The sequence below is a fragment of the Camelina sativa genome, chromosome 16 (genome assembly GCF_000633955.1).
Source record: "Camelina sativa cultivar DH55 chromosome 16, Cs, whole genome shotgun sequence".
Classification (NCBI taxonomy): domain Eukaryota; kingdom Viridiplantae; phylum Streptophyta; class Magnoliopsida; order Brassicales; family Brassicaceae; genus Camelina; species Camelina sativa.
The window spans coordinates 25283370-25303007 of NC_025700.1; the positions used below are offsets into that span (position 1 = coordinate 25283370).

Here is a 19638-nt window from a genome sequence, read left to right on the forward strand (position 1 = left end):
GTCGGTTCTTAAATAATCGTCCAACACATTATATTGTCCAAGATCAATACTCGAAACATTGGTCCAAGAAGTCAGTTCCTTCAAATAAATTAGTTCAAATACATTAGTTCAAAATCAAGACCATGGCCAGAAACAATATAGGAACATCGATCATATTGGCTTACGTATAAATATGATTGCCAATTAGGATGATCTTTGTACCAAGTACTTATTGGCAACGTACAGCGCTTTATCCACTATTGAATAAGTGAATCAGAGACTCTAATTTGTTGCCTTCCCAAAACTTAAACTGATTAAATCATGTAAGGGCTTTTGAATGCACAAGGAGCTATCAAAACTAGACCAACTACCAGAATATCACCATATCGATTTCGGCAACGTACAGCGCTTTATTCACTATTGAATTGAGTAAATCAGAGACTCTAAATTGTTGCCTTCATAAGCTAACCACAAAATAACATGAAAAAAAAATCAATTATAATAAATTGTCTGAAACATATAAGGGCTTTTGAATGCACAAGGAACTATCAAAACTAGACCAAGTACCAGAATATCGCCATGTCAATTTCGGCAACGTACAGCACTGTATCCACTATTGAATTAAGTGAATCAGAGACTCTAATTTGTTGCCTTTCGTATCCAATAAAATAAAAAACAAACAAAGAACTGAAAACAAACTTTAGGCTCAGATTATAAAAAGAAGTATGCATCAACGAGCAGTGAATCTCTCAAAGTTTGATGGTAATCTTGTTTCATCATCAGCGCCTACTAAAACTCAAAACCAAAAACATCCTAACATTGTATTAACCAGCTAACGAGATAAAACAGAAAACATCAATTACAGCACAAGAAACAGATCTAAAGCCTCAGAAAGTGGAGGTAATCATCAATGATAAACTCAGATGGTACGGACAATCTCAAACATCACAGGCTACGATCTCAATAAACACCTAAGCCATCAAAATAAACAATACAGAATCTAAAGGAGAAAAGATAATTCACTACAAAAATGGGGGAAGCGCTCTTGGTCGTTTGTATGAACATTCCGTGGAAAAGGCGGCTTATATAGCGATGACTCTAGGTTACACGAAACCCTAAAGACCGTCTTTTGCTGATTAAAATCTCCTAATGGGCCTCTCATATTTTCAAAGCCGACTTATTTCTGCCTAAAAATTGACCTATAATTCATAACATGCATTCTTCATTGGGCCCAAATTATTTAAAGTACACATAACCTTAGGCCTTAACTGTCTAATTTTAATTTCCATGTGCGATTTACTTATCTTCTTCCATTTGTACTACTTGATTTTTGACCTGATGAAAAAGACCAAATCGTTATAAAATTAAAAAGTGTCACATAACACACATATATTCCAAATCGTTATCTTTTGTGGAATGTTACATCAAAAAGGGAACAAAAATATTCCACAGAAACCGAGACTACCTGCTTATTCCTCTCTAGATCTACTAAATCAAACCTTGCACTTGTGTTCTGGGCGATGAGTAAACTCAAAGTCAATATGGACAAAAGCTCTCTCAACCTCAGCGAGTTGTTCCAGCTTCTCCTGAAGAGTCTCTCCTATGTTGTGAGCTTCGTGTAGCCTCATGTCCTCTGGCAAAACAATGTCAACTTCCACAAAGTAGTGTGACCCAAACGTGTAAGCTCTCACTGTGTCTATGTGTTTTATCTTCTCGTGATGGTTCCATATCAAGAACGTTAGTTTCGCCAGGAAATCCGGTGGCGCTGAGCGTCCTATCAGTGAGTGGACATTCTCTAAAACCGTTCTTGCCCATGTGCTGATTGTGTACAGAGCAATCTGATACAATAAAGGAAATAAACGTTTTCTCAACCATACACTCTAAAATCTATTCTGTCACAAGACACATTCTAAGATTGGATTTACTTACTACTATAGCGCCAGAGGGATCAATCCACCAGTAGAACTTTACAGCTAATACGGCTGTTGCTAAACCGACTGAATTGGTGATAACATCAAATAGGTGATCTTGTGCATAGGCCCTGACAATTTCGTTCTGGAAACTCCTGCAGTAAAGCATGAGTAGAAACTTGACGACTGTAGCCGAAGCCATTATTCCAATCATCCATTTTTCCTCGGTGCTACTCATATGAGAACCGTTCTATACAATGAGAAAGAGTAGATTAGATTACATCATATAACTGGCATCGAATGAGAAAAGCTCGTGTTAATTGTACCTTGGAAACGAGTAGCCTGGTTGACTCTAGTATCACTTGTAGTCCAAGAGTTGCCATCACAGATGCAAACACAATAATCCCCTGACAAATTTTAAAGCAGTGTGACTTTTTTAGTTTCGTGAGTTTTAAGGGAAGCAATGAGAGAATTACAGAGACTATATATACCACAGGTTGCATGCGCCGTTTTCCAATTGGATAGCGAAAATTGTTTGGTGTTCTCATGGCATTTGCAGTAAACCATAGAATAAATCCAGACAAGAGGTCTAAGAGAGAGTCCAAAGTGGAAGCAATCACAGCCATAGATCTACTCTCCACAGAAGCATAAACTTTAGCTACAAAAAGCACAAGGTTTGCTGCGTTTGAGATGTGAACAGCGAGCCTCTCACTCTTGGCAAGCTTCTTCAGTTCTTCCTGTTGAAATCAACAACATGCCATGTATGAAAGAAATTGGACGAAATATATCGGTTAGAGATTCAAGAGGAAGACTAAAAGAAAGTAGAAGTCGAACCTCAGTTGGAGCTCCAGGGACAAAACCAGTTTCGTTAATTGTCTCCATCTCATTGAAACCCTCCAGGAGCTTCTCTTGGTTCTTGTAATACTCAGAGACTTTACGTTCCTTATCTGATTTTCGAAAACAGAGAAGAGTGAAAACCATGTTAAGAGTTTTGGTACCACCTGCTTGTCTACTGATGATGATTCAAAAACATGTTTAACAATCGATCCCTTGATGGTGGTTATCATAATAATCCCAACAAAATCTACAATCTGCGTAAAAACTACGAACGAATATGATTCTGTGTCCCTATCACACTAAAAAGAATAAAGAAATGGTCCTGATTTGCCAATGTTTCTTGCACATCCTAAAGAAGCTTCCCAGATTCACTTTAGAATCTATAACATATGCTACAAGTTGGAAAAACAGAGAATTTTGCAAAATAGAAAGCTTAGTGCCTTTTGAATCAATACTGTTCCTCTTAACCAAAAAAAAAAAAAAAAAAAAAAAAAAACCCTAGGAATTTNAACAAGATATTGGGAACACCGTATGTATGATATATACTTGACCGATTAGGGAAAAAAAATATCGCCTAGGGTTATAAAGGAACAAGAGTCCTCGCAGGTGATAATCCCTTGGCGTGAATCATGCTAACACGTAACACAACATCGATTATATACACACGAAACGAAAAGACAAGGAGGAAGAGGAAATAAACTTACTCGGAGTCCGGAGATAACGAGACAAGCGAGTACGGCCGTTGTGGCGGCCAGAGGACAACGGAGAAGAAGAAGGGAGGCGAAATGTGTCGAGGCTGAGACGCCATGAAGAAGGCGGCGAATCGTCGTCGTTGTTTGGCAAAAGGTCGACATTGTAGTCTTCTCCACTGAGGCCGAGATGCTCCTTCGCCGCCATCGCCGATCTCTCTTTTTCTGTGTGCTGAATTAATTGTTTGGGGGAAAGTTATACGAGAGAGAATCAAAACTTGTTGCTTAATTTTTGGACCCTTTTTTGGAAATTTAGGTGTTGTAGTTGCCACGCATGTATACACTGTATATTGTATGTAGAAAATGCCAAACCTCCTCCTTCCTAATTAATTAAACCCCTTGATTAATAAACTTAAATTATTCTTTTCATATTAATTGAATATATATATATATATATATACAAAGCACAAACTATAATATAAGTACCATAGAAACACAAAAACCGTTTAAGTATGAACAAATATAAAAAGAGTTTAAAACGTAGTACGAAATTAAGAAAATCTAGAACCTTTGTCAAGATATTTTGTTTGTAGAGACGCAAAAACAATAATATCTTTTGTTTGACGTATTAACGAAATTAATTCTTGTAATGCGTGGACGTCTCTAAAACGAACAATTAATTCTTACACTTTTTTTTTTGTTCTTTTTTTTTTTTCGCATCTTCAAACTTATCAATTGCACATAAACATCATAAATTCATAATTCACAAACCATAATATAAGCTTAAAACTCTCACTTGATTGAGAGTCCTTAGCTAGCTGAGGACTTGGTCTGCAGAGAATTGGTACCTCCCGTTCGGATATAAAATGTATAACCTTGGCTTGATACTCAACAAGAGGCCCATAACGATACTCCCGAGCCATGATTTACAGCTTCCATCTAGCTTGTCCACTTACATTAACTCTCACAACATTCACTAATTCCAAAGCTTTGTTCTTGGTCTCGTTGAACTTGTTAACACAGACATTATTAAAATCCCTCTCACCGTTCTTCCTCTCTATACAGAGGTCGTAGATTCCGACCGAAGGATCAGGAAGAAAACCTTTGCTCTCGGAAGCCTTAAGCCCGTTGTTGTAGTATATGTCATAAAATTGCTTGTTGGGATACAACTTACGGATTCTTGAATTGATTTTATTTTCGCGACCATCAAAGCTATCGACATCCCACTCTGGTTCTTTTTCTGACACGTAACTATACTGAGTCCACTCATCGTCGGTGCCGAAATCAAAATCGCTATGGCTGCTGCTATTATCCAAATTTGTATTTATCCTTCCTTTTCTTTTTTTGTAAGATAAAAATTCTAAATTGTTCTAGCCGATGAAATGCCGCCATTCGGTGTTCTGATGTAAACCTCCAAACCCATGAGAGGGTCAGGCAGGGGTATCTGTTTACAAACAAAAAAAGCTGTGGAATCATTCAACATGTAATAAAAACTGTTGGAGACATTCAGGATTTAACAAAAATTTCGGGCGTATCGGTAATAAAACGGAATGTCAGGGGGCGTCTGTAGTAAAAAAAGTTCAGGGGACAAACTGTAACAAACAAAGGTTTAGGAAAAATATGTAAATAAACAATAGTCCGAGGAACATATGGAATTGACAATAGTTTGTGGAAAATGTTGTAATTTCAAATGAAATACCGGGCCAATCGAAGAGATACAAGAGTAACCTTATCCAAAATTTTGTTTCTTCTCCTTATCCGCATGGTGGCCAGTGATTAACTCTGTCCTTCCTTACGTAGTAGCCTCACTTGGGACAGAAGCGAACACAATGCTTAGAGTCTGCTTCCGATTAAAACTCTCTCAAGTTGTCTTCTTTCTCGAGTGGTGATGATGGCGAAGTTTTTGAAAGAGATCAGAGACAAACAGATGAGATAGATGATGAGGTTGTCCATCCATCTCAATGTATATATCTTCATGCTTAACTTCCAGAAATCGCCAAAACCAAACGAGTTTTGCCGAATGAATAAACGAGTAAGTTTTCTACTCAAACATAGCAGTAGGCGTTTAGCTACATGACTAATCTAATTCAATTTCTGTTTTCATTTCGAAAAACCATGTTTCAGTGGCAATCATACATTACGCAAGGTGAAAGACGCATAGCTGACGAGGCACTATCAAGAATCTCCCAGTTAATTGTTGCTTATACTGGTAAGCTATTTTTGGTAAAGTACAACAAGTTTAGCCCCTTATTGATAGATGTAAGTCGCACAGTTTTTAGTCTTTTGGACCCAATATAGTTTCCAGAGTTGTTGATAGTTGAACAGAACAAAAATAGAAGAAAGGCTCGTGATTCAAACCAAATTTCTCAAACCACCTAGCATCTAACTTAACCGAACAAATCCAAACCGGCTTTGTAGAGCTGGTTATGCAAGAAGCCGAAAGTCTCAAGCTTCTGCAAGAACCGGTACATGTATTTATTTAGTGGCTGGCTGCTACCAATGCCATGTGCTCTATAAGGTCAAGAACTCGGTTGCTGTAAGTAAAATGGGAGAAGATTTGTAAGTGTTTGAGAACTGTTAGCTATATATCTTATGGAGATGAGATGCCAAACAACAAGTGTACCTGTAACCCCATTCGTTATCGTACCAAGAGACAAGTTTCACAAAGGACTTGCTCAATCCAATCCCGGCATTGGCGTCAAAGATACTGGACCTGTTATAACAACATTGAAATCGCCACATTGGTCAACCACCAAAAAAGACTCAAATGGATTTGAAGAAAAGAAGAGACACCAACCTTGAATCACCTACGAAATCGTTGGAGACGACATCTTCATCTGTGTACCCGAGAATGCCTTTAAGAGGCCCTTCTGAGGCATACCTATTAGAGGGTTACATTAAACCATGAGAAGTTACAACGATTTCTACATTAATAAGTAATTTTGGGATGAAGAAATCTGCTTGGTCAAGAAAGTTTTGGGAAGCATACTTAATGGCTGCTTTAACATTTTCGTAAGAGGCACCCTTCTCAAGTCGACAAGTTAAATCCACAACAGAAACATTCGCTGTTGGTACACGGAAGGCCATTCCCGTAAGTTTCCCATTCAGCTCTGGAAGAACTTTACCAACAGCCTATTTAATCAAAAAACAACTGCTCAGATATGATTCCAGATTTAAGATAATTACATGCTTGTAGACAACCATGCGATTTTTTTGTGTACCTTCGCAGCGCCAGTTGAGCTAGGAATGATGTTTTGACTAGCGCCCCGGCCTCCTCTCCAGTCCTTCATTGATGGCCCATCAACAGTTTTCTGAGTAGCTGAAAGAACAAATAACCAAAACACACAGGTTAGTGTTATCAATATTCAGTTATGTACAGCAGGAGAGCAATATTTATAGACCTGTAGTTGCGTGGACAGTTGTCATCAAGCCTTCAACAATACCAAATTCCTCATGCACCACCTGTCGAATACAGTTTAGTTGACCTTAATGAATCTCTTAGCAATGAATGATATATGAGCAAAAAAACAAGCACAAAGGAGGGTAAGATTACCAACCTTGGCAAGAGGGGCAAGACAATTGGTGGTACAACTTGCATTGGAGACTATATCCATGTTTGGTTGGTATGTCTTCTCATTCACTCCAACAACAAACATAGGTGCGTCAGCTGAAGGGGCAGAAATTATAACTTTCTTGGCACCGCCCTGCAAACAATGAAATATCAAGCAAACATATATATCATCATAAAACAAGTTTATTTGATTTATATGTATCACAAGTTCAGAGGTAGACAATATATGAATGTATAAAAATGCACCTTCAAATGGGATGCAGCCTTGGACAGGGTGGTAAATACACCAGAAGACTCAACAACATAATCAGCTCCAAGATCAGCCCATGGGATCTCAGCTGGATCTCTGAGGAAGAATAGACAATAGAATATTAGGTTCTAAAGTAAAAACGCATGTTCTCTGACCGACAGAAAAGAATATGCTACTTTGAGGCGATACCTCTTGCTCACAACATTGACCTTCTTCCCATTGATCTCCAAAGTAGAATCATCAATGACATTGATGCTTCCCTTAAAATTTCCATGAGTAGAATCATACTTCAACATGTAAGCCTGTGGAATAGGGGGATAGAAGGTCAACATTAAGTTTATAAATTAGATATTTGGCCTCCGGAAAAGAAGGCTAACATATAATGTATCTTTCAAGGTTTTCTCAAAGTATACCAGGTTCAAGCAAGCAAGAACAGAGCATAATGATGGTTTCAAGAAATACTCCGCCAAAATAATCAGTAAGAGGAAATCCTTACCATGTATTTGGCATCAATGAATGGGTCATTCACTGCCACAACCTCAATATCATCCCTGGATGTTGCAATGCGGAGTACCAACCTTCCAATCCGACCAAAACCTGCAGCAAAAAAGAAAAGAGCTTATATAAGAAACGAAAAAGTTGGGGACTCAAAGAATATTCTTGAAGGGAGTAAATGATGATATAGGGCCTTTTCAAAAAAAATGCATTGATTGATAGAAACACATACCGTTGATCCCAACCTTTGTCTTTCCACTGCTACTTGACCCTACTCAAACCAATCAAATGAAAGTCACCAATAAGCATACAACACCATATACATCCCACTGAATTAATATTTTTCTTACTAACGTTTAAATGCAGGTGGCACTTCTGTAGCCGTGGCTTTGATGGGCTGAACACTTCTTGCATTGCGTTTTCTGTAAGTTTGGACATAGGAAAGAAAAAGAGTATTAGAACCGAAAAGTGTGTCATACATTTCATATGCAATACAGAATTTGTCACCGAACTGTAGAGATGAAGATATCCCAGATGAAAATCTTGATGATTTCAGGTTGCGACTAAACCCAAGATTTGACGACACCTGAGAATTTGAGACAAAAGATACTAATAATAATAAACACAGATTGTTTTCTTGCAAAATACGTGAGAAAGAAAATATAAACATACAAACGACTCCAAAATCCAAGCATATAAATTAGCTTCCAGCAAATTGTTAAACAAAACTAATTGAGCTCATAATCAGATAAACTAACACAACAAACGTATGCCATTAGACATTCTGAAAAGACCCACGAATAAAATTTCAAACCTCGAGCCACTTCACGAGTTACACGAGACAGAAACAAGATTAACGTCACCAGCTTAGACTATTTCGAAGAAGTAACCAACGGCGCGTAAAAATTAAAGCAGATCAAAAGCACGACCTAAGCTAAAAGCAAAATCGAATCGAGAACGAGAAACGAAGCAAACATCGACAACAGGGAAAACGTTGAATCTCTGACCTTAGAATGATCAGAGGCCGGGGAGGAGAAAAAGTCAGCGCGAGGAGAAGCAACCGTGGTGGAGGCGGCGGCGGCAGATCTGAGGAGAGAAGAGAAGGCCATAGATTCGGTACTGGAGAAAGAAAAAAACAAAGGAAAGAGATCTCACGCTCGCTCACACGGTCAAAAACCCTAACCCCTTTTGGTTTGGCTTCTGAGAGTAGATGTAGAGCCAACCAAATTTAAACAAACGTGGAGAATCCAAAATGTTCGCAAGAGTTTGGCCTTTTTTCCTATTTTAAAAAAATCCAAAATTGCTTTGGAATTGCACTCCTTTTTGTCTACTCAACGGAGTTTTTTAGGCAATTGTATATATTATTATATGTTGCAGCAGAGTCAGAGAGAGAGAGAGAGAGACTCTGTTGCTGCTACTTGCTAAATAAAATTGATGGGTTTCGATCTGCTGCGGCACAACTCATCTAATTATGAAAATAATGCATTTTTCAACGGCATTAAGATAAAATTAATGGCTGATTTTTGTATAATTAATAGAGATAGTGATTGATACAACGAGATTTTTGCTTCAAATTCTGTAACAGAAAACAAAAAAATTAGCACACTAATAAATTTAGCAAATGGTGGAAAAGAAGATGACATGGCATATGAAAAGGAAGGGTTGAGATTTGGACGTGGAATACAAAAGACACGTTCAGGCCCATGATTGGTCGGCCGCACTGTGATCTTTTGTCGTTTTGGCACTCTGAGATACTGACTCTTGGGAAAAAGCCCTTGGCGATGCCACGTCAGATGGATCTGGGCCAGGGTTTTATAAAGCCCTTTCCAGCTCGAATTTAGCAGCTGCCCTTTTGTCTTTGACCAAAACTTGTGAATAATATCTTGATTAGTTCACAATGAAGAATCAAATACAAATACAGTAAAATCTCTATAAATTAATACTCTATAAATTAATAAATTTTGTTGTCCAAATTGGATTAGTATAAAAAATAACAAAATTCGATAAAATAATAAGATAATAATTTTTCTGAAATCCTCAGGTAAAATATGGTTCCAATAATATCATAAATTAATAATCATATAAATTTACATATATATATATATATATAATGTATGTTTCTCCTAAAGCTCATATCTACAAAACAACTGTTATGTTGTATTTTCAAACTATAATTATATAAAATATTTTGTAACATGTCATAAATATAGCTACATTTTTTTTAAGTTTTCAATTTTTAGATATCTATCATTTACATTTTGATAGTTTGATTGACTATTAAAATACAACAATCTATATCATTGTTCATAAATTTAATTTAATGTATGTCATGTGTACAAGTCAATTTGTCTATTATATTTGTAATCTATTGTTAATAATGTTTTCTAAATATTACAAATTCAATTCCAATATCATAAAATTTTGAATCTGAAATTATTGTTAAAATTATCTCAATTCATAATTTTTAAAAGTTAATCTATTAAAAATATATCTATAAATTAATAATTAATAATTAATAAAATGTTTTGGTCCCAACATTATTAATTTATAGAAGTTTTACTGTAGGTAATACAGGCAGTTTACTTTTCTGATATGAAGAAGCCAATTAAGGGGCTCAGTGATGCAGGAAAGATGCAATACGGATAAGCTGTGCATATATATATATAGGAGATTCAGACATTTTTGAACATGCTTCGGAAGGAGACCAGAGAGATTCAGAAATGTTTAGTCTTTTATTTTCAAAGAGATTTAACATCATCATACAAAACAAATCAGTGTACAAATAAGAACAGAAAAATATAAGGAAATCTTCAAGAACGACTCTATAAAGAAAGCATACAACGCATTTACGTATAACCTCTTTTTTTTTGTTTCCTTTTGACCTGCTTGCTTACACTCGGTCTTGTCATTTTTCCTCGAGAGCTTCTGGTTTCAGAGATTCTTCTACTCTAATGTATTTTTAAGGTAAAAGAGATTGATTCATAGCTCAAATCTCTCTTCTACAAAACCACCCGCGCCACTGAATCCGGATGCAGATAAAACCTTTACATATCATTTCATTACCTAAGGATATATCATGACCTGCTTTCTATGTCTATGAAGTTTCAAAAGCTTGAATCGAAGCATCGAGTCAACATCGTACCCTGTACGCTCCATCCTGTTTATAAGTTGAGAAACAGTTTCCAGTTTTTCTCTTGACAGCAGGAGGGAGCTTAGGAGGTAGTTGCAAACGCTAGGCATTAGCTTGAAGTTGTTATCTAGAGTGTATAAGAACACATCTATTGCTGCATCAAGTTGTTCTCTTTTGCAGAGTCCATGAATCAATTTGACACAAGTCGGAGGTGTGACGAGTATCTTCTTCTCCCTTAAAACTGAAAATACCATCATGGCCTCCTGAAATCTCCCTGTTTGGCATAACCCGATCAGCCATATTGAGTAAGGTCCTAAAGTTAACTCGTCTTTTCTGGTATCCAATTCAATAAGTCGTCTTAAAGCTCTCTCGGTTTCCCCTTCCTTGAAACACTGTTCGATCTCATTAGCTGTTTCATCATCCAGACAAGATATTTTCTTTAGGTATTTCATCCATAGACTAAAAGCCACCAAGACCTTTCTTTTCCGACATGACCATTTCATGAGCGATCTGTAAACCGCTGGACTGTGTCTAAAATCATCTTTCGCGTAAAAGAGTTTAAAAGCTTCTTCTTCTCTGCCGACTCTATAAAGTCCGTTGATGAGAGTGTTGTAAGTGACGCTGTCAGGGGATAAACCCTTCACTTGAAGCACATTGAGAAGCTTGAGAGCACCGTCAATGTCTCCCGCTCTGCAGAACCCGTTTATAAGAACATTGTAAGTATAAATGTCTGGAGAATTCCCGGTATCAGCAAAATGTGCAAGATCCCTGTATGCCTTGAGAATCGAACCGGATTCAACCATGTTGTCAAAGCTCCGGTTTCCACTGTGCGAAAGCCTTAGAAACAAGGAAGCAGGTCTCCCCACTTCCATTTTATGCAGCAATAACCTGGCTTCCTTGAGCTCACCGGACTTGCACAGTCCATCGATTAAAGCATTAAACGTAGCAACCGAAGGAGAACAACCACTCTTCTCAATCTCCACAAAAATTTCTTCAGCTTTCCTAACCAGACCATTCCTGCACATGCTACAAATGAGAATTGTGTGCGTGCACCTATCAGGGAAGGATTCAGTTTCTGACATCTCGAGTTGGAGGGACCGAGCCTCTTCCAAAAGTCCCCTCTCACATAGAGCCTTTATAACAGCATTGTAGCAGTAGGTATCCGGGCTAATGCCCTTACTTGCCATGCTGCTTAACAGCTTCAATGCATCCCCAATCTTACCAGCTTTAGATAACCCTTGAATCAAAATCGTGTACAAAATGACGTCAGGCTTGATATTCTTCTTCATCATATTTGCATACAACTCAAATGCCTGAGTGTATCTACTAGCTCTGAACAATCCATCAATTAAACTGCTATAACCTCGAAGACCAAGCACAAAACCATCTTCCTCAAAAAGCTGCAACAGCTCAAATGCTTCAACCATCCGACCTAATTTACAAAACCCATCAAGCAAAGCATTGTGTGCGACGAAATCAGGAGAGTTACCGCTCGCTTTCATCTCGTAAAATAGCTTTCTAGCGTCCTCAGCACTTCCCCTCTGACACAAACCTGAAATGAGAATCGTATAGATAACTCTGTTAGGCGAAATCCCTCTACCAGTCATATCGTCGAACATCTTCTGTGCATCAGTGGTTCTCCCTTTCTTATACAACCCATCCATCAAAATACCAAACGTGTATAGATTAGGTGAACAATTGCACTTGAGCATCTCATTGTACACAGCAAAAGCCAACATAAAAAAGACCTCTTCACGCATCATGACTCGCAATATCACGTTGTACGTGAACACATCGGGTCTACAATCAAACTCCTTCATCCTTCCAAACGTTTCCACAGCCTTCTCCGCCATACCCATCTTAGCATAAGCTGAGATCAAAACGCAGAAACAATAAGAAACGACAGAGACACCACCAGATTTGAGCTCCTCCAAGGTCTGCCAATAAAGATCGCACCCATTATCTTGAGAGAGCATATCAATGACCAAACCAAAAGACTCTCGGCTCCTGAGACGCTCTCTTCTCGATGCCCATATAAAGAAACGGAATCCTAACCGTGGATTGACCTCATCTTTGATTACCGATGTGATGATTCTATTCGAGAGAAACGGAACAAGCGGCTCCAAAGCTGGCTCTATGGGTTTCTTCTTGGCGAGGATACTGACGACCTCGCCGGAGATATTGAATTCCGAGTTACCGGAAGAGTAGGAACGTTGCATCCATGACGGCTTTGAATAGAACTGAATGACTGATCGAAATAACATCTGTGGTTTCATAGCAAATGCGAAGCGGATGAGAAACCAAATCTCATTGTTCGGGAGTTGATAGATGCAAAACTTAGGGTTTTACAAGGGGATTGGATCCCATGACTTTTAAACGAAGAACACCAATTGAGATAAGAAGAAATGGGCTGCAATACTGCGCCCCACCTTCACTTGGATTGGTCGGAGGGATTGGTCGGAGAAAGCTCACAAAATTTCCGGTGATCTGAAGTGATTTCAAATGCTTCGCCGGTTAAAGATGGAATGGAAGAAAATCTCTGAAGATGGGGAAGAAGACGGCTTTCTTTTCATCGTCAAGGGTTTTCTGCCATCGGAGCAAACTCTGGATCGACTTCACCCGGTTTTTGAGCAAACTCTGGAGCAAACCGGTATTGAGAATTAGTGGAAACGTCCCGGTTTGTGGTACAGAATAAAAATTGGCGCTTCATACGTAAATAAATTAGAAAACTCAAAAATGCTGAATGAATACAAACAAATTCATACACATCTAGTTTCTGTTCCATCCGGTGTGGCACATTTTTCTTATGTCGTTATTGGGCCAACTATTGGGCCTTTTCCGTGTTTAGACATAAATTAGTGATTTTGAAATTTGTTACATAAAAAAATCTAATTAAAATTATCGAACTGATTAATAATGGAGCAAACTTCGGATGAAGTTGCTCCTCCAAAAATAGGTGTATGCCATTGATCGTAGAGAGCACACGGTATTCTTTAGTAAAAGGCGAAAGAATAGTTCGCTCTGTGCTCACTACATGGCTCCATGAGAAAGTAAGGAGAACCATTTGATTCTTTTATATATAAATCCTTCGACGTCTAATATTGCTTTCATTCGATGTGGGACAAATGACTTCACTGGGCCGAAGATTCCTAACTGGCCGGGCTGTTCTGTTTTTCTCCATTTTACCGATTCCATTACATCTTCTATTAATCTGTATTCTGAACATAACTTTCATTCAGTTGTTAAGTGTAATGAAAATGGAACCCGAATTTCACTTTGTCTCTCTCACAGGTTAAGCTAATCTCTTACGTTCCAACGACCATGTTTTGTTTAAAATGAACATATGTAGCCAAGAGATAAAGCATCCAGAATATAATGAAACGACGAGCTATGCAACTGATCAGGTATGGAGGAGACTGCTAATCAGAGTTTCATCTCTTTTTATTAAATAAGGCCCCAAACTAAAAACTCAAAAGAAACAGAGCCGCAGACAGAAATTTCAAGCCGACAATACTAATCGCTTGCTCGTCTGGCCATGAGCAAAACCAGACAACTTGTTATACATATAACAACACAAAAGAGAGAAGAAATGCAACATGAGGTTTCTCAAGCCTCGTCTAGAGCGAGAACTCCTGGAAGTGGCTTCCCCTCAAGAAGCTCCAAACTAGCACCACCACCGGTAGAGATGTGACTCATCTTGTCAGCCAAACCAACCTTCTCGACGGCAGCCACAGAGTCACCTCCTCCAATGATTGTGGTTACTCCCTTTCCGCTTAGTTCTGCAAGCTGCTTTGCTACAGCCTGATGGTGAAACAAGACAAGAGAGATTGGGTTAGTTACGTTGGGTTTCTTTGGTCAACAAACAGACATGTTGAAGACGGATGGATTTTGATAAAAAGGGTAAGTGTGTTTAGTTGCTCATACCTCAGTTCCAGCTGCAAACTTCTCGAATTCAAATACACCCATGGGACCATTCCAGATGATGGTTTTGGTTGTGTCCAAAGCTTCGCTGAATGTCTTAATGGAGTCTGGACCAATATCTAGACCCATCCACCCATCTGGGATGGCACTGGCTGGCACTATCTGCAAGAGTTACATAATTGTGTCAGCTTTAAACAGGCCAGATGAGTGCACAAACGCTTTATTTTCATTCAAGACCAATTGAGAGCCAACCACAATGATTGTGACAGTTACCTTGCTGTTAGCATCGGGACAAAACTTGTCAGCGATAACCACATCGGTTGGGAGCAAGAGCGAGACACCTTTGGCCTTTGCCTTCTCCATGAGTGACTTGGCCAAGTCAAGCTTGTCCTCTTCCACAAGGGAAGATCCAACTGAGAGTCCCTGTGCCTTGTAGAAAGTGAAGATCATACCTCCACCGAGCAGGAGGATGTCAACTGATGACAAGAGCGACTCAATCACACCAATTTTTGTTGAAACCTTTGAGCCTCCAACAATGGCAGCAAAAGGCTTCTTGGGGTTTGCCACAGCTCCGACAAGGTAATCAAGTTCCTAGACACAACAAACCAAAAAATAGTCTGATCAGTAAATAAATAGACTCATCTAAGAAGACACTCTTTAATGATGCAAAATTTAAATACCTTCTGCATGAGGAAACCAGCAACTGAAGGCTTCAAATATTTGGCAACTCCCTCAGTGGAAGCATGAGCTCTGTGAGCAGTTCCGAAAGCATCATTAACGTAGACATCGGCAAGAGCAGCGAGCTTCTTTGCAAATTCAGGATCATTCTTCTCTTCTTCCGCATAGAACCTCACATTCTCCAACAACAAAACACCACCTTCAGGTAGTCCTGCAACCAACTTCTGGACTTCCTCACCAATAGAGTCGTTTGCCATTACAACCTATTAACACAAGAGAGAGAGAGAGAGAGAGAGAGAGAGAGAGAGAGTTCAGAACAGAGTAGTTAAAGGCTGCTGTTCATAAACCTTGCAAACCTAGAGGAAGAAGAGTAACAAACCTCAACACCAAGAAGTTGAGACAATCTCGGCACAAGAGGCTTCAAGCTGTATTTAGGAGTAACACCTTTGGGGCGGCCCTAAAACATAAAATAGAGATCAGAAAATTTCAATAATTCCTAGAATCATCTTACTGACCACACGAACATAACAGAATATAACTTGATTGCATCGTTCCCGCAGTCAATTATTTAGTTCAGCAAACTCATCCAATCAAATTTATCCAATCAAAACCAAATTCATCGTTCCCGCATGGCTCTAGAGATAAACAGATCAGATACAAAATTCCAAACGCGACAAGTGAAAACAGATAAGCAAGCACGTGAAAGTGGAGAACAGAGATGTCATACCAAGTGACTGCAGAGAACAACCCTAGATCCGTTCCCCATCAAATACTTGATGGTGGGAACAGCGGCACGAATCCTGGTATCATCGGTGATGTTAGAGTTATCATCCAAAGGAACGTTGAGATCAACCCTCACGAACACACTCTTTCCCTTCAGATCCGCTTCCTTCAAAGTTCCAACGCTTCTCTTCGTCGCCATAGTAGATTCTTCGTAAGACAAAACACTGTACGGAGAAATCGAACAAAATAGGAGATAACAGATCTAGAAAATTAGCTCAAAACCTAATCGTGAAAATAAAAAATAAAAATCAATCGGAATCGTTAAGAGGAAAAAATATAAGGGAAGCAATTAGAGAAGATACTCACATGAGTGGCTGTAATGAAAGACGAAGATGATCGATCGAACGTTACAGAAAAAAAAAAAAAAAGAGTTGGTGGATCTTTCGAGAAGCGAGAGACCACTATTATATAAATACCAGCTTGGACTACACCCCAAGAAATTTCTATATTATTTCCATTCTGCCACTGTATCTCTCCTTGGATTCCACGGTTTAATTTTCTAATGGGCCTAGCCCAATTATGTAAATATACTAGGACATGATTAGAATAACATTAATAAATGAATAAAGACAATAAGTAAATATTAGAGAATTTGTCATAAACTAATATTAATCAGTGGATATTAGTATTTAGTTATTTACTCTAGTACTGCCTGTATATTATTCACTTATGAATATTATTCTAATCATGTATCATATATCAGTAATAGTTAATTAACATATTTTTATTTTATATATGTTATACTAATTTCTTAAAAATAAACTAGGATTTAACCCGCGGTACACCGCGGGACAATATTTTTAATTTTAAAAATTTATATTTTATTTATTTGTTATTTTATTATTATTTTATTAATTTTAAAAATATAAAAATTTACAGGTATTTGATATAAGTATTCAAAGTATATGATTTTTGTAGTGTTTTCAAGGTTTTAACCCGTGTGGCATATGTATAGTCTAGTAATACATTTATCTCCTGGTACACATCTAAAAGTGTTTAAAAAAAACAATTCCATTTAACTCCCTATATGGGATTAATGCCAACCCGTCTCACCAAAATCAAAATAAGTTTTTGCGTAAAAAAAAATCAAAATAAGTTTTTTATCAAGTTTAATTATGTTAATTGTTTTACCAAATTAGCATATTATTTTAACCAAATTTTCTTCTTGCTAAAGTTAAATATTTGTGAATATTGGTTTTCTAATCATTCTAAAATTGGATTTTTGGTTTAGGAAATTTATTAATATTAATATAATTATGGAGATTGTAAACTTTTGTTATGGAAAATTTGTTGTATATCATTTAAATTTGAGAGATTCTAGCATCCATAAAAATAGTTTTGGAGATTTAATGGGTTAACACTTTAATGGGTAGAGTTGTTTTTGGAAAAAACAGAATGTATAGATGTTGTTAAGATTTTGTGGCAATAAATGTAACAAATGTTGGTCAATTTAAGAAAGTTTAGTATTCGAATTTCTCTGCAATGTTATTTATGGAATTGTTTTAGGGGTTAATGTTGTAAAAACAAAATTAAATAAATAAAACTTAAAGGGCATAAACCAAAATGTACTTCAAAAATGTTAATATTGATTGTTGTGAATTGTAAATACATATAAGCTAGGTTTTGATCTCACTTATATTAATATAATTGAATCATTTTCTCCCATATGTTTTTAATATATGATTTCATCAGTTATCTCCAAAAAATGTCTTTAGTTTTGAATTAAGAAAGGTATAAAATAACAACTAAAAAAAACCATTTATAATTTTTGGTACAAGTCTTCTACTATCATGGTTATGAGTAGCAGCATGGTTCCGAATACAGATTTAAGAAGAACTTCTTCTGCTTTTTAAGAGCAGAAGCCTCGTTAAGATGGAAGACTTTCGGGATGGTGAAAGCAATGAAATTCCTAATAAAGCGTCCGTTAATGAGAATAGTAGATTCACCCCAAAACAAAGATTGTTTTACATCTATAAAATAACATCAAAAATATAAATGAGATTTGTTTAAATTACTTATTAGCAAATGACACACAATAAATAATTTAACATCACATGTAACAAATGATGTGTTAATTAATTTGTTTAGCATCATTTCAATCAAATTGACACAAATTTGTATTAGTTTACATCACTTAGAAGAATTGATATAAAATTTGGTTTTACATAAACTAAAATAACCACCGAGATCATATTGACGGAGAAATCAAACAAATTTCCCCAAAAAAAGATCAAAACCTAGTGGAAGAAAATCAATCGGAATTGGATGTTAACCTTAATGGGCCTAGCCCAATCACATATCTACTAGGCTTGAGCCTCTTTGAGTTTAAGCGTCATCATCTTTTCTCCTTCTAACTAAAAAGCACGAGAAGCTCAACGACGACGGATCAGTGTAGATAAAACCTTCTTGCCGGAGAGAAGCGTAAGCCTTGCCGGAGAGTCGAATGGTTTGTTCTCACTACCATTTCCGTAAATTCAGCAGATAGAGAGAGCTCTATAACCGTGAGAATCCTCAAATGCCACTGGTTTTACTCTCTTTTGAACTTTAAAGTTTCATTCATGGAGTTGGCAATTTCGTATAAGCCGAATCCGCTTATCTCTTCATCGAGTCAATTGTTGAAAAGGCCTAAAATTTCTGGTCTTGTTCGGTTTCCCACCAAGTATGAACCGGGAGTTAGCCGGAAAAAACAGCTCTTTCGAGTTCATGCGTCTCAAAGTAGTGGTGGGTCTTCGTCTAATAACGACGGAGGCTTTTCGTGGGTTAGATTGATGCAGACTCTTCGCGTTGGTGCGGAGAGGATAGGGGAGAAGATTGGAGAGTCTGTGAAGAAGGAAACTGGGTTTGACTCGGAAGAAGCAAGTGCNGCGGTAGTCTTCTACTGACACTATTATTATGGATCTAATATTTAAATATTATCTCCAGGCACCTGCTTTTGTGTTTGTGGATGAAATAGATGCTATTGCTGGTAGGCATGCTAGAAAAGANAGCCTATTTCAGCTTCTCAACGTAATTACCAAATCTATCTGGTTCTCAAGTAATGCTATTCTGCTAATGTTCTGAAACATCGAGGAACAATCGTTTTGTAATTTTTTTATGTTGTTGATGAACTAACGGAAGCAAAGTTTTGGAGGCTGATGAAGATGTATAATAGAATTGAGAAAGTGACTTCTTTTGGTAGTCCATGTGGTGTATTTAGGTGGTTTCTTAATGAGGGAAAATATTTTGTTTCAGGACATTAGGAACTGGGATGGTAAACGACTTGCTGCCTTGGTGATATATGCTTTTGCGCTGTTGTTTTCTTGTCAAAGAGTTTATGTCGCCATCCAAGCTCCCAGGATTGAACGAGAAAGAAAAGAGTTAACAGAGTCTTTTATGGAGGCTTTGATCCCCGAGCC

General features: G+C 37.6%; 4 protein-coding genes and 1 long non-coding RNA gene across 6 annotated transcripts; 1 reads left to right on the top strand and 4 right to left on the bottom strand.

Moving 5' to 3' along the window:
• Positions 72 to 3762, bottom strand: LOC104752388 (metal tolerance protein 9-like). Of its 2 annotated transcripts, XM_019237896.1 has the most exons (7): positions 3431 to 3762; positions 2724 to 2836; positions 2381 to 2626; positions 2216 to 2296; positions 1909 to 2139; positions 1445 to 1817; positions 72 to 1314 (listed from the first exon to the last, which is right to left on the bottom strand). In XM_019237896.1, the coding sequence occupies exons 1-6, from the start codon at positions 3621 to 3623 to the stop codon at positions 1473 to 1475; spliced, it is 1209 nt and encodes a 402-aa protein (XP_019093441.1). In that variant the 5' UTR covers positions 3624 to 3762; the 3' UTR covers positions 72 to 1314; positions 1445 to 1472. The 2 variants fall into 2 exon arrangements, with proteins under 2 accessions (XP_019093441.1, XP_019093440.1); XM_019237895.1 differs by lacking the exon at positions 72 to 1314 and having other exon boundaries at positions 1324 to 1817; positions 3431 to 3761.
• On the top strand, positions 5187 to 5731 carry LOC104752390. The gene is made up of 2 exons (XR_761952.2): positions 5187 to 5447; positions 5540 to 5731. It is a non-coding gene; the product is annotated as an uncharacterized LOC104752390 (long non-coding RNA).
• Positions 5645 to 9074, bottom strand: LOC104752389 (glyceraldehyde-3-phosphate dehydrogenase GAPCP1, chloroplastic). Its single transcript, XM_010474510.2, has 14 exons — positions 8739 to 9074; positions 8244 to 8317; positions 8086 to 8153; positions 7964 to 8002; positions 7733 to 7833; positions 7426 to 7538; positions 7233 to 7332; positions 6973 to 7119; positions 6817 to 6877; positions 6637 to 6734; positions 6405 to 6547; positions 6213 to 6296; positions 6039 to 6128; positions 5645 to 5949 (listed from the first exon to the last, which is right to left on the bottom strand). Exons 1-14 carry the CDS (start codon positions 8838 to 8840, stop codon positions 5895 to 5897), a joined length of 1275 nt encoding a protein of 424 aa, XP_010472812.1. The 5' UTR covers positions 8841 to 9074; the 3' UTR covers positions 5645 to 5894.
• LOC104752391 (pentatricopeptide repeat-containing protein At1g79540) lies at positions 10445 to 13480 on the bottom strand. The gene has a single exon (XM_010474511.2). It carries the CDS (start codon positions 13135 to 13137, stop codon positions 10795 to 10797), a length of 2343 nt encoding a protein of 780 aa, XP_010472813.1. The 5' UTR covers positions 13138 to 13480; the 3' UTR covers positions 10445 to 10794.
• Positions 14267 to 16657, bottom strand: LOC104752392 (phosphoglycerate kinase, cytosolic-like). Its single transcript, XM_010474512.2, has 7 exons — positions 16550 to 16657; positions 16188 to 16407; positions 15840 to 15917; positions 15463 to 15723; positions 15056 to 15373; positions 14786 to 14944; positions 14267 to 14662 (listed from the first exon to the last, which is right to left on the bottom strand). The coding sequence occupies exons 2-7, from the start codon at positions 16380 to 16382 to the stop codon at positions 14468 to 14470; spliced, it is 1206 nt and encodes a 401-aa protein (XP_010472814.1). The 5' UTR covers positions 16383 to 16407; positions 16550 to 16657; the 3' UTR covers positions 14267 to 14467.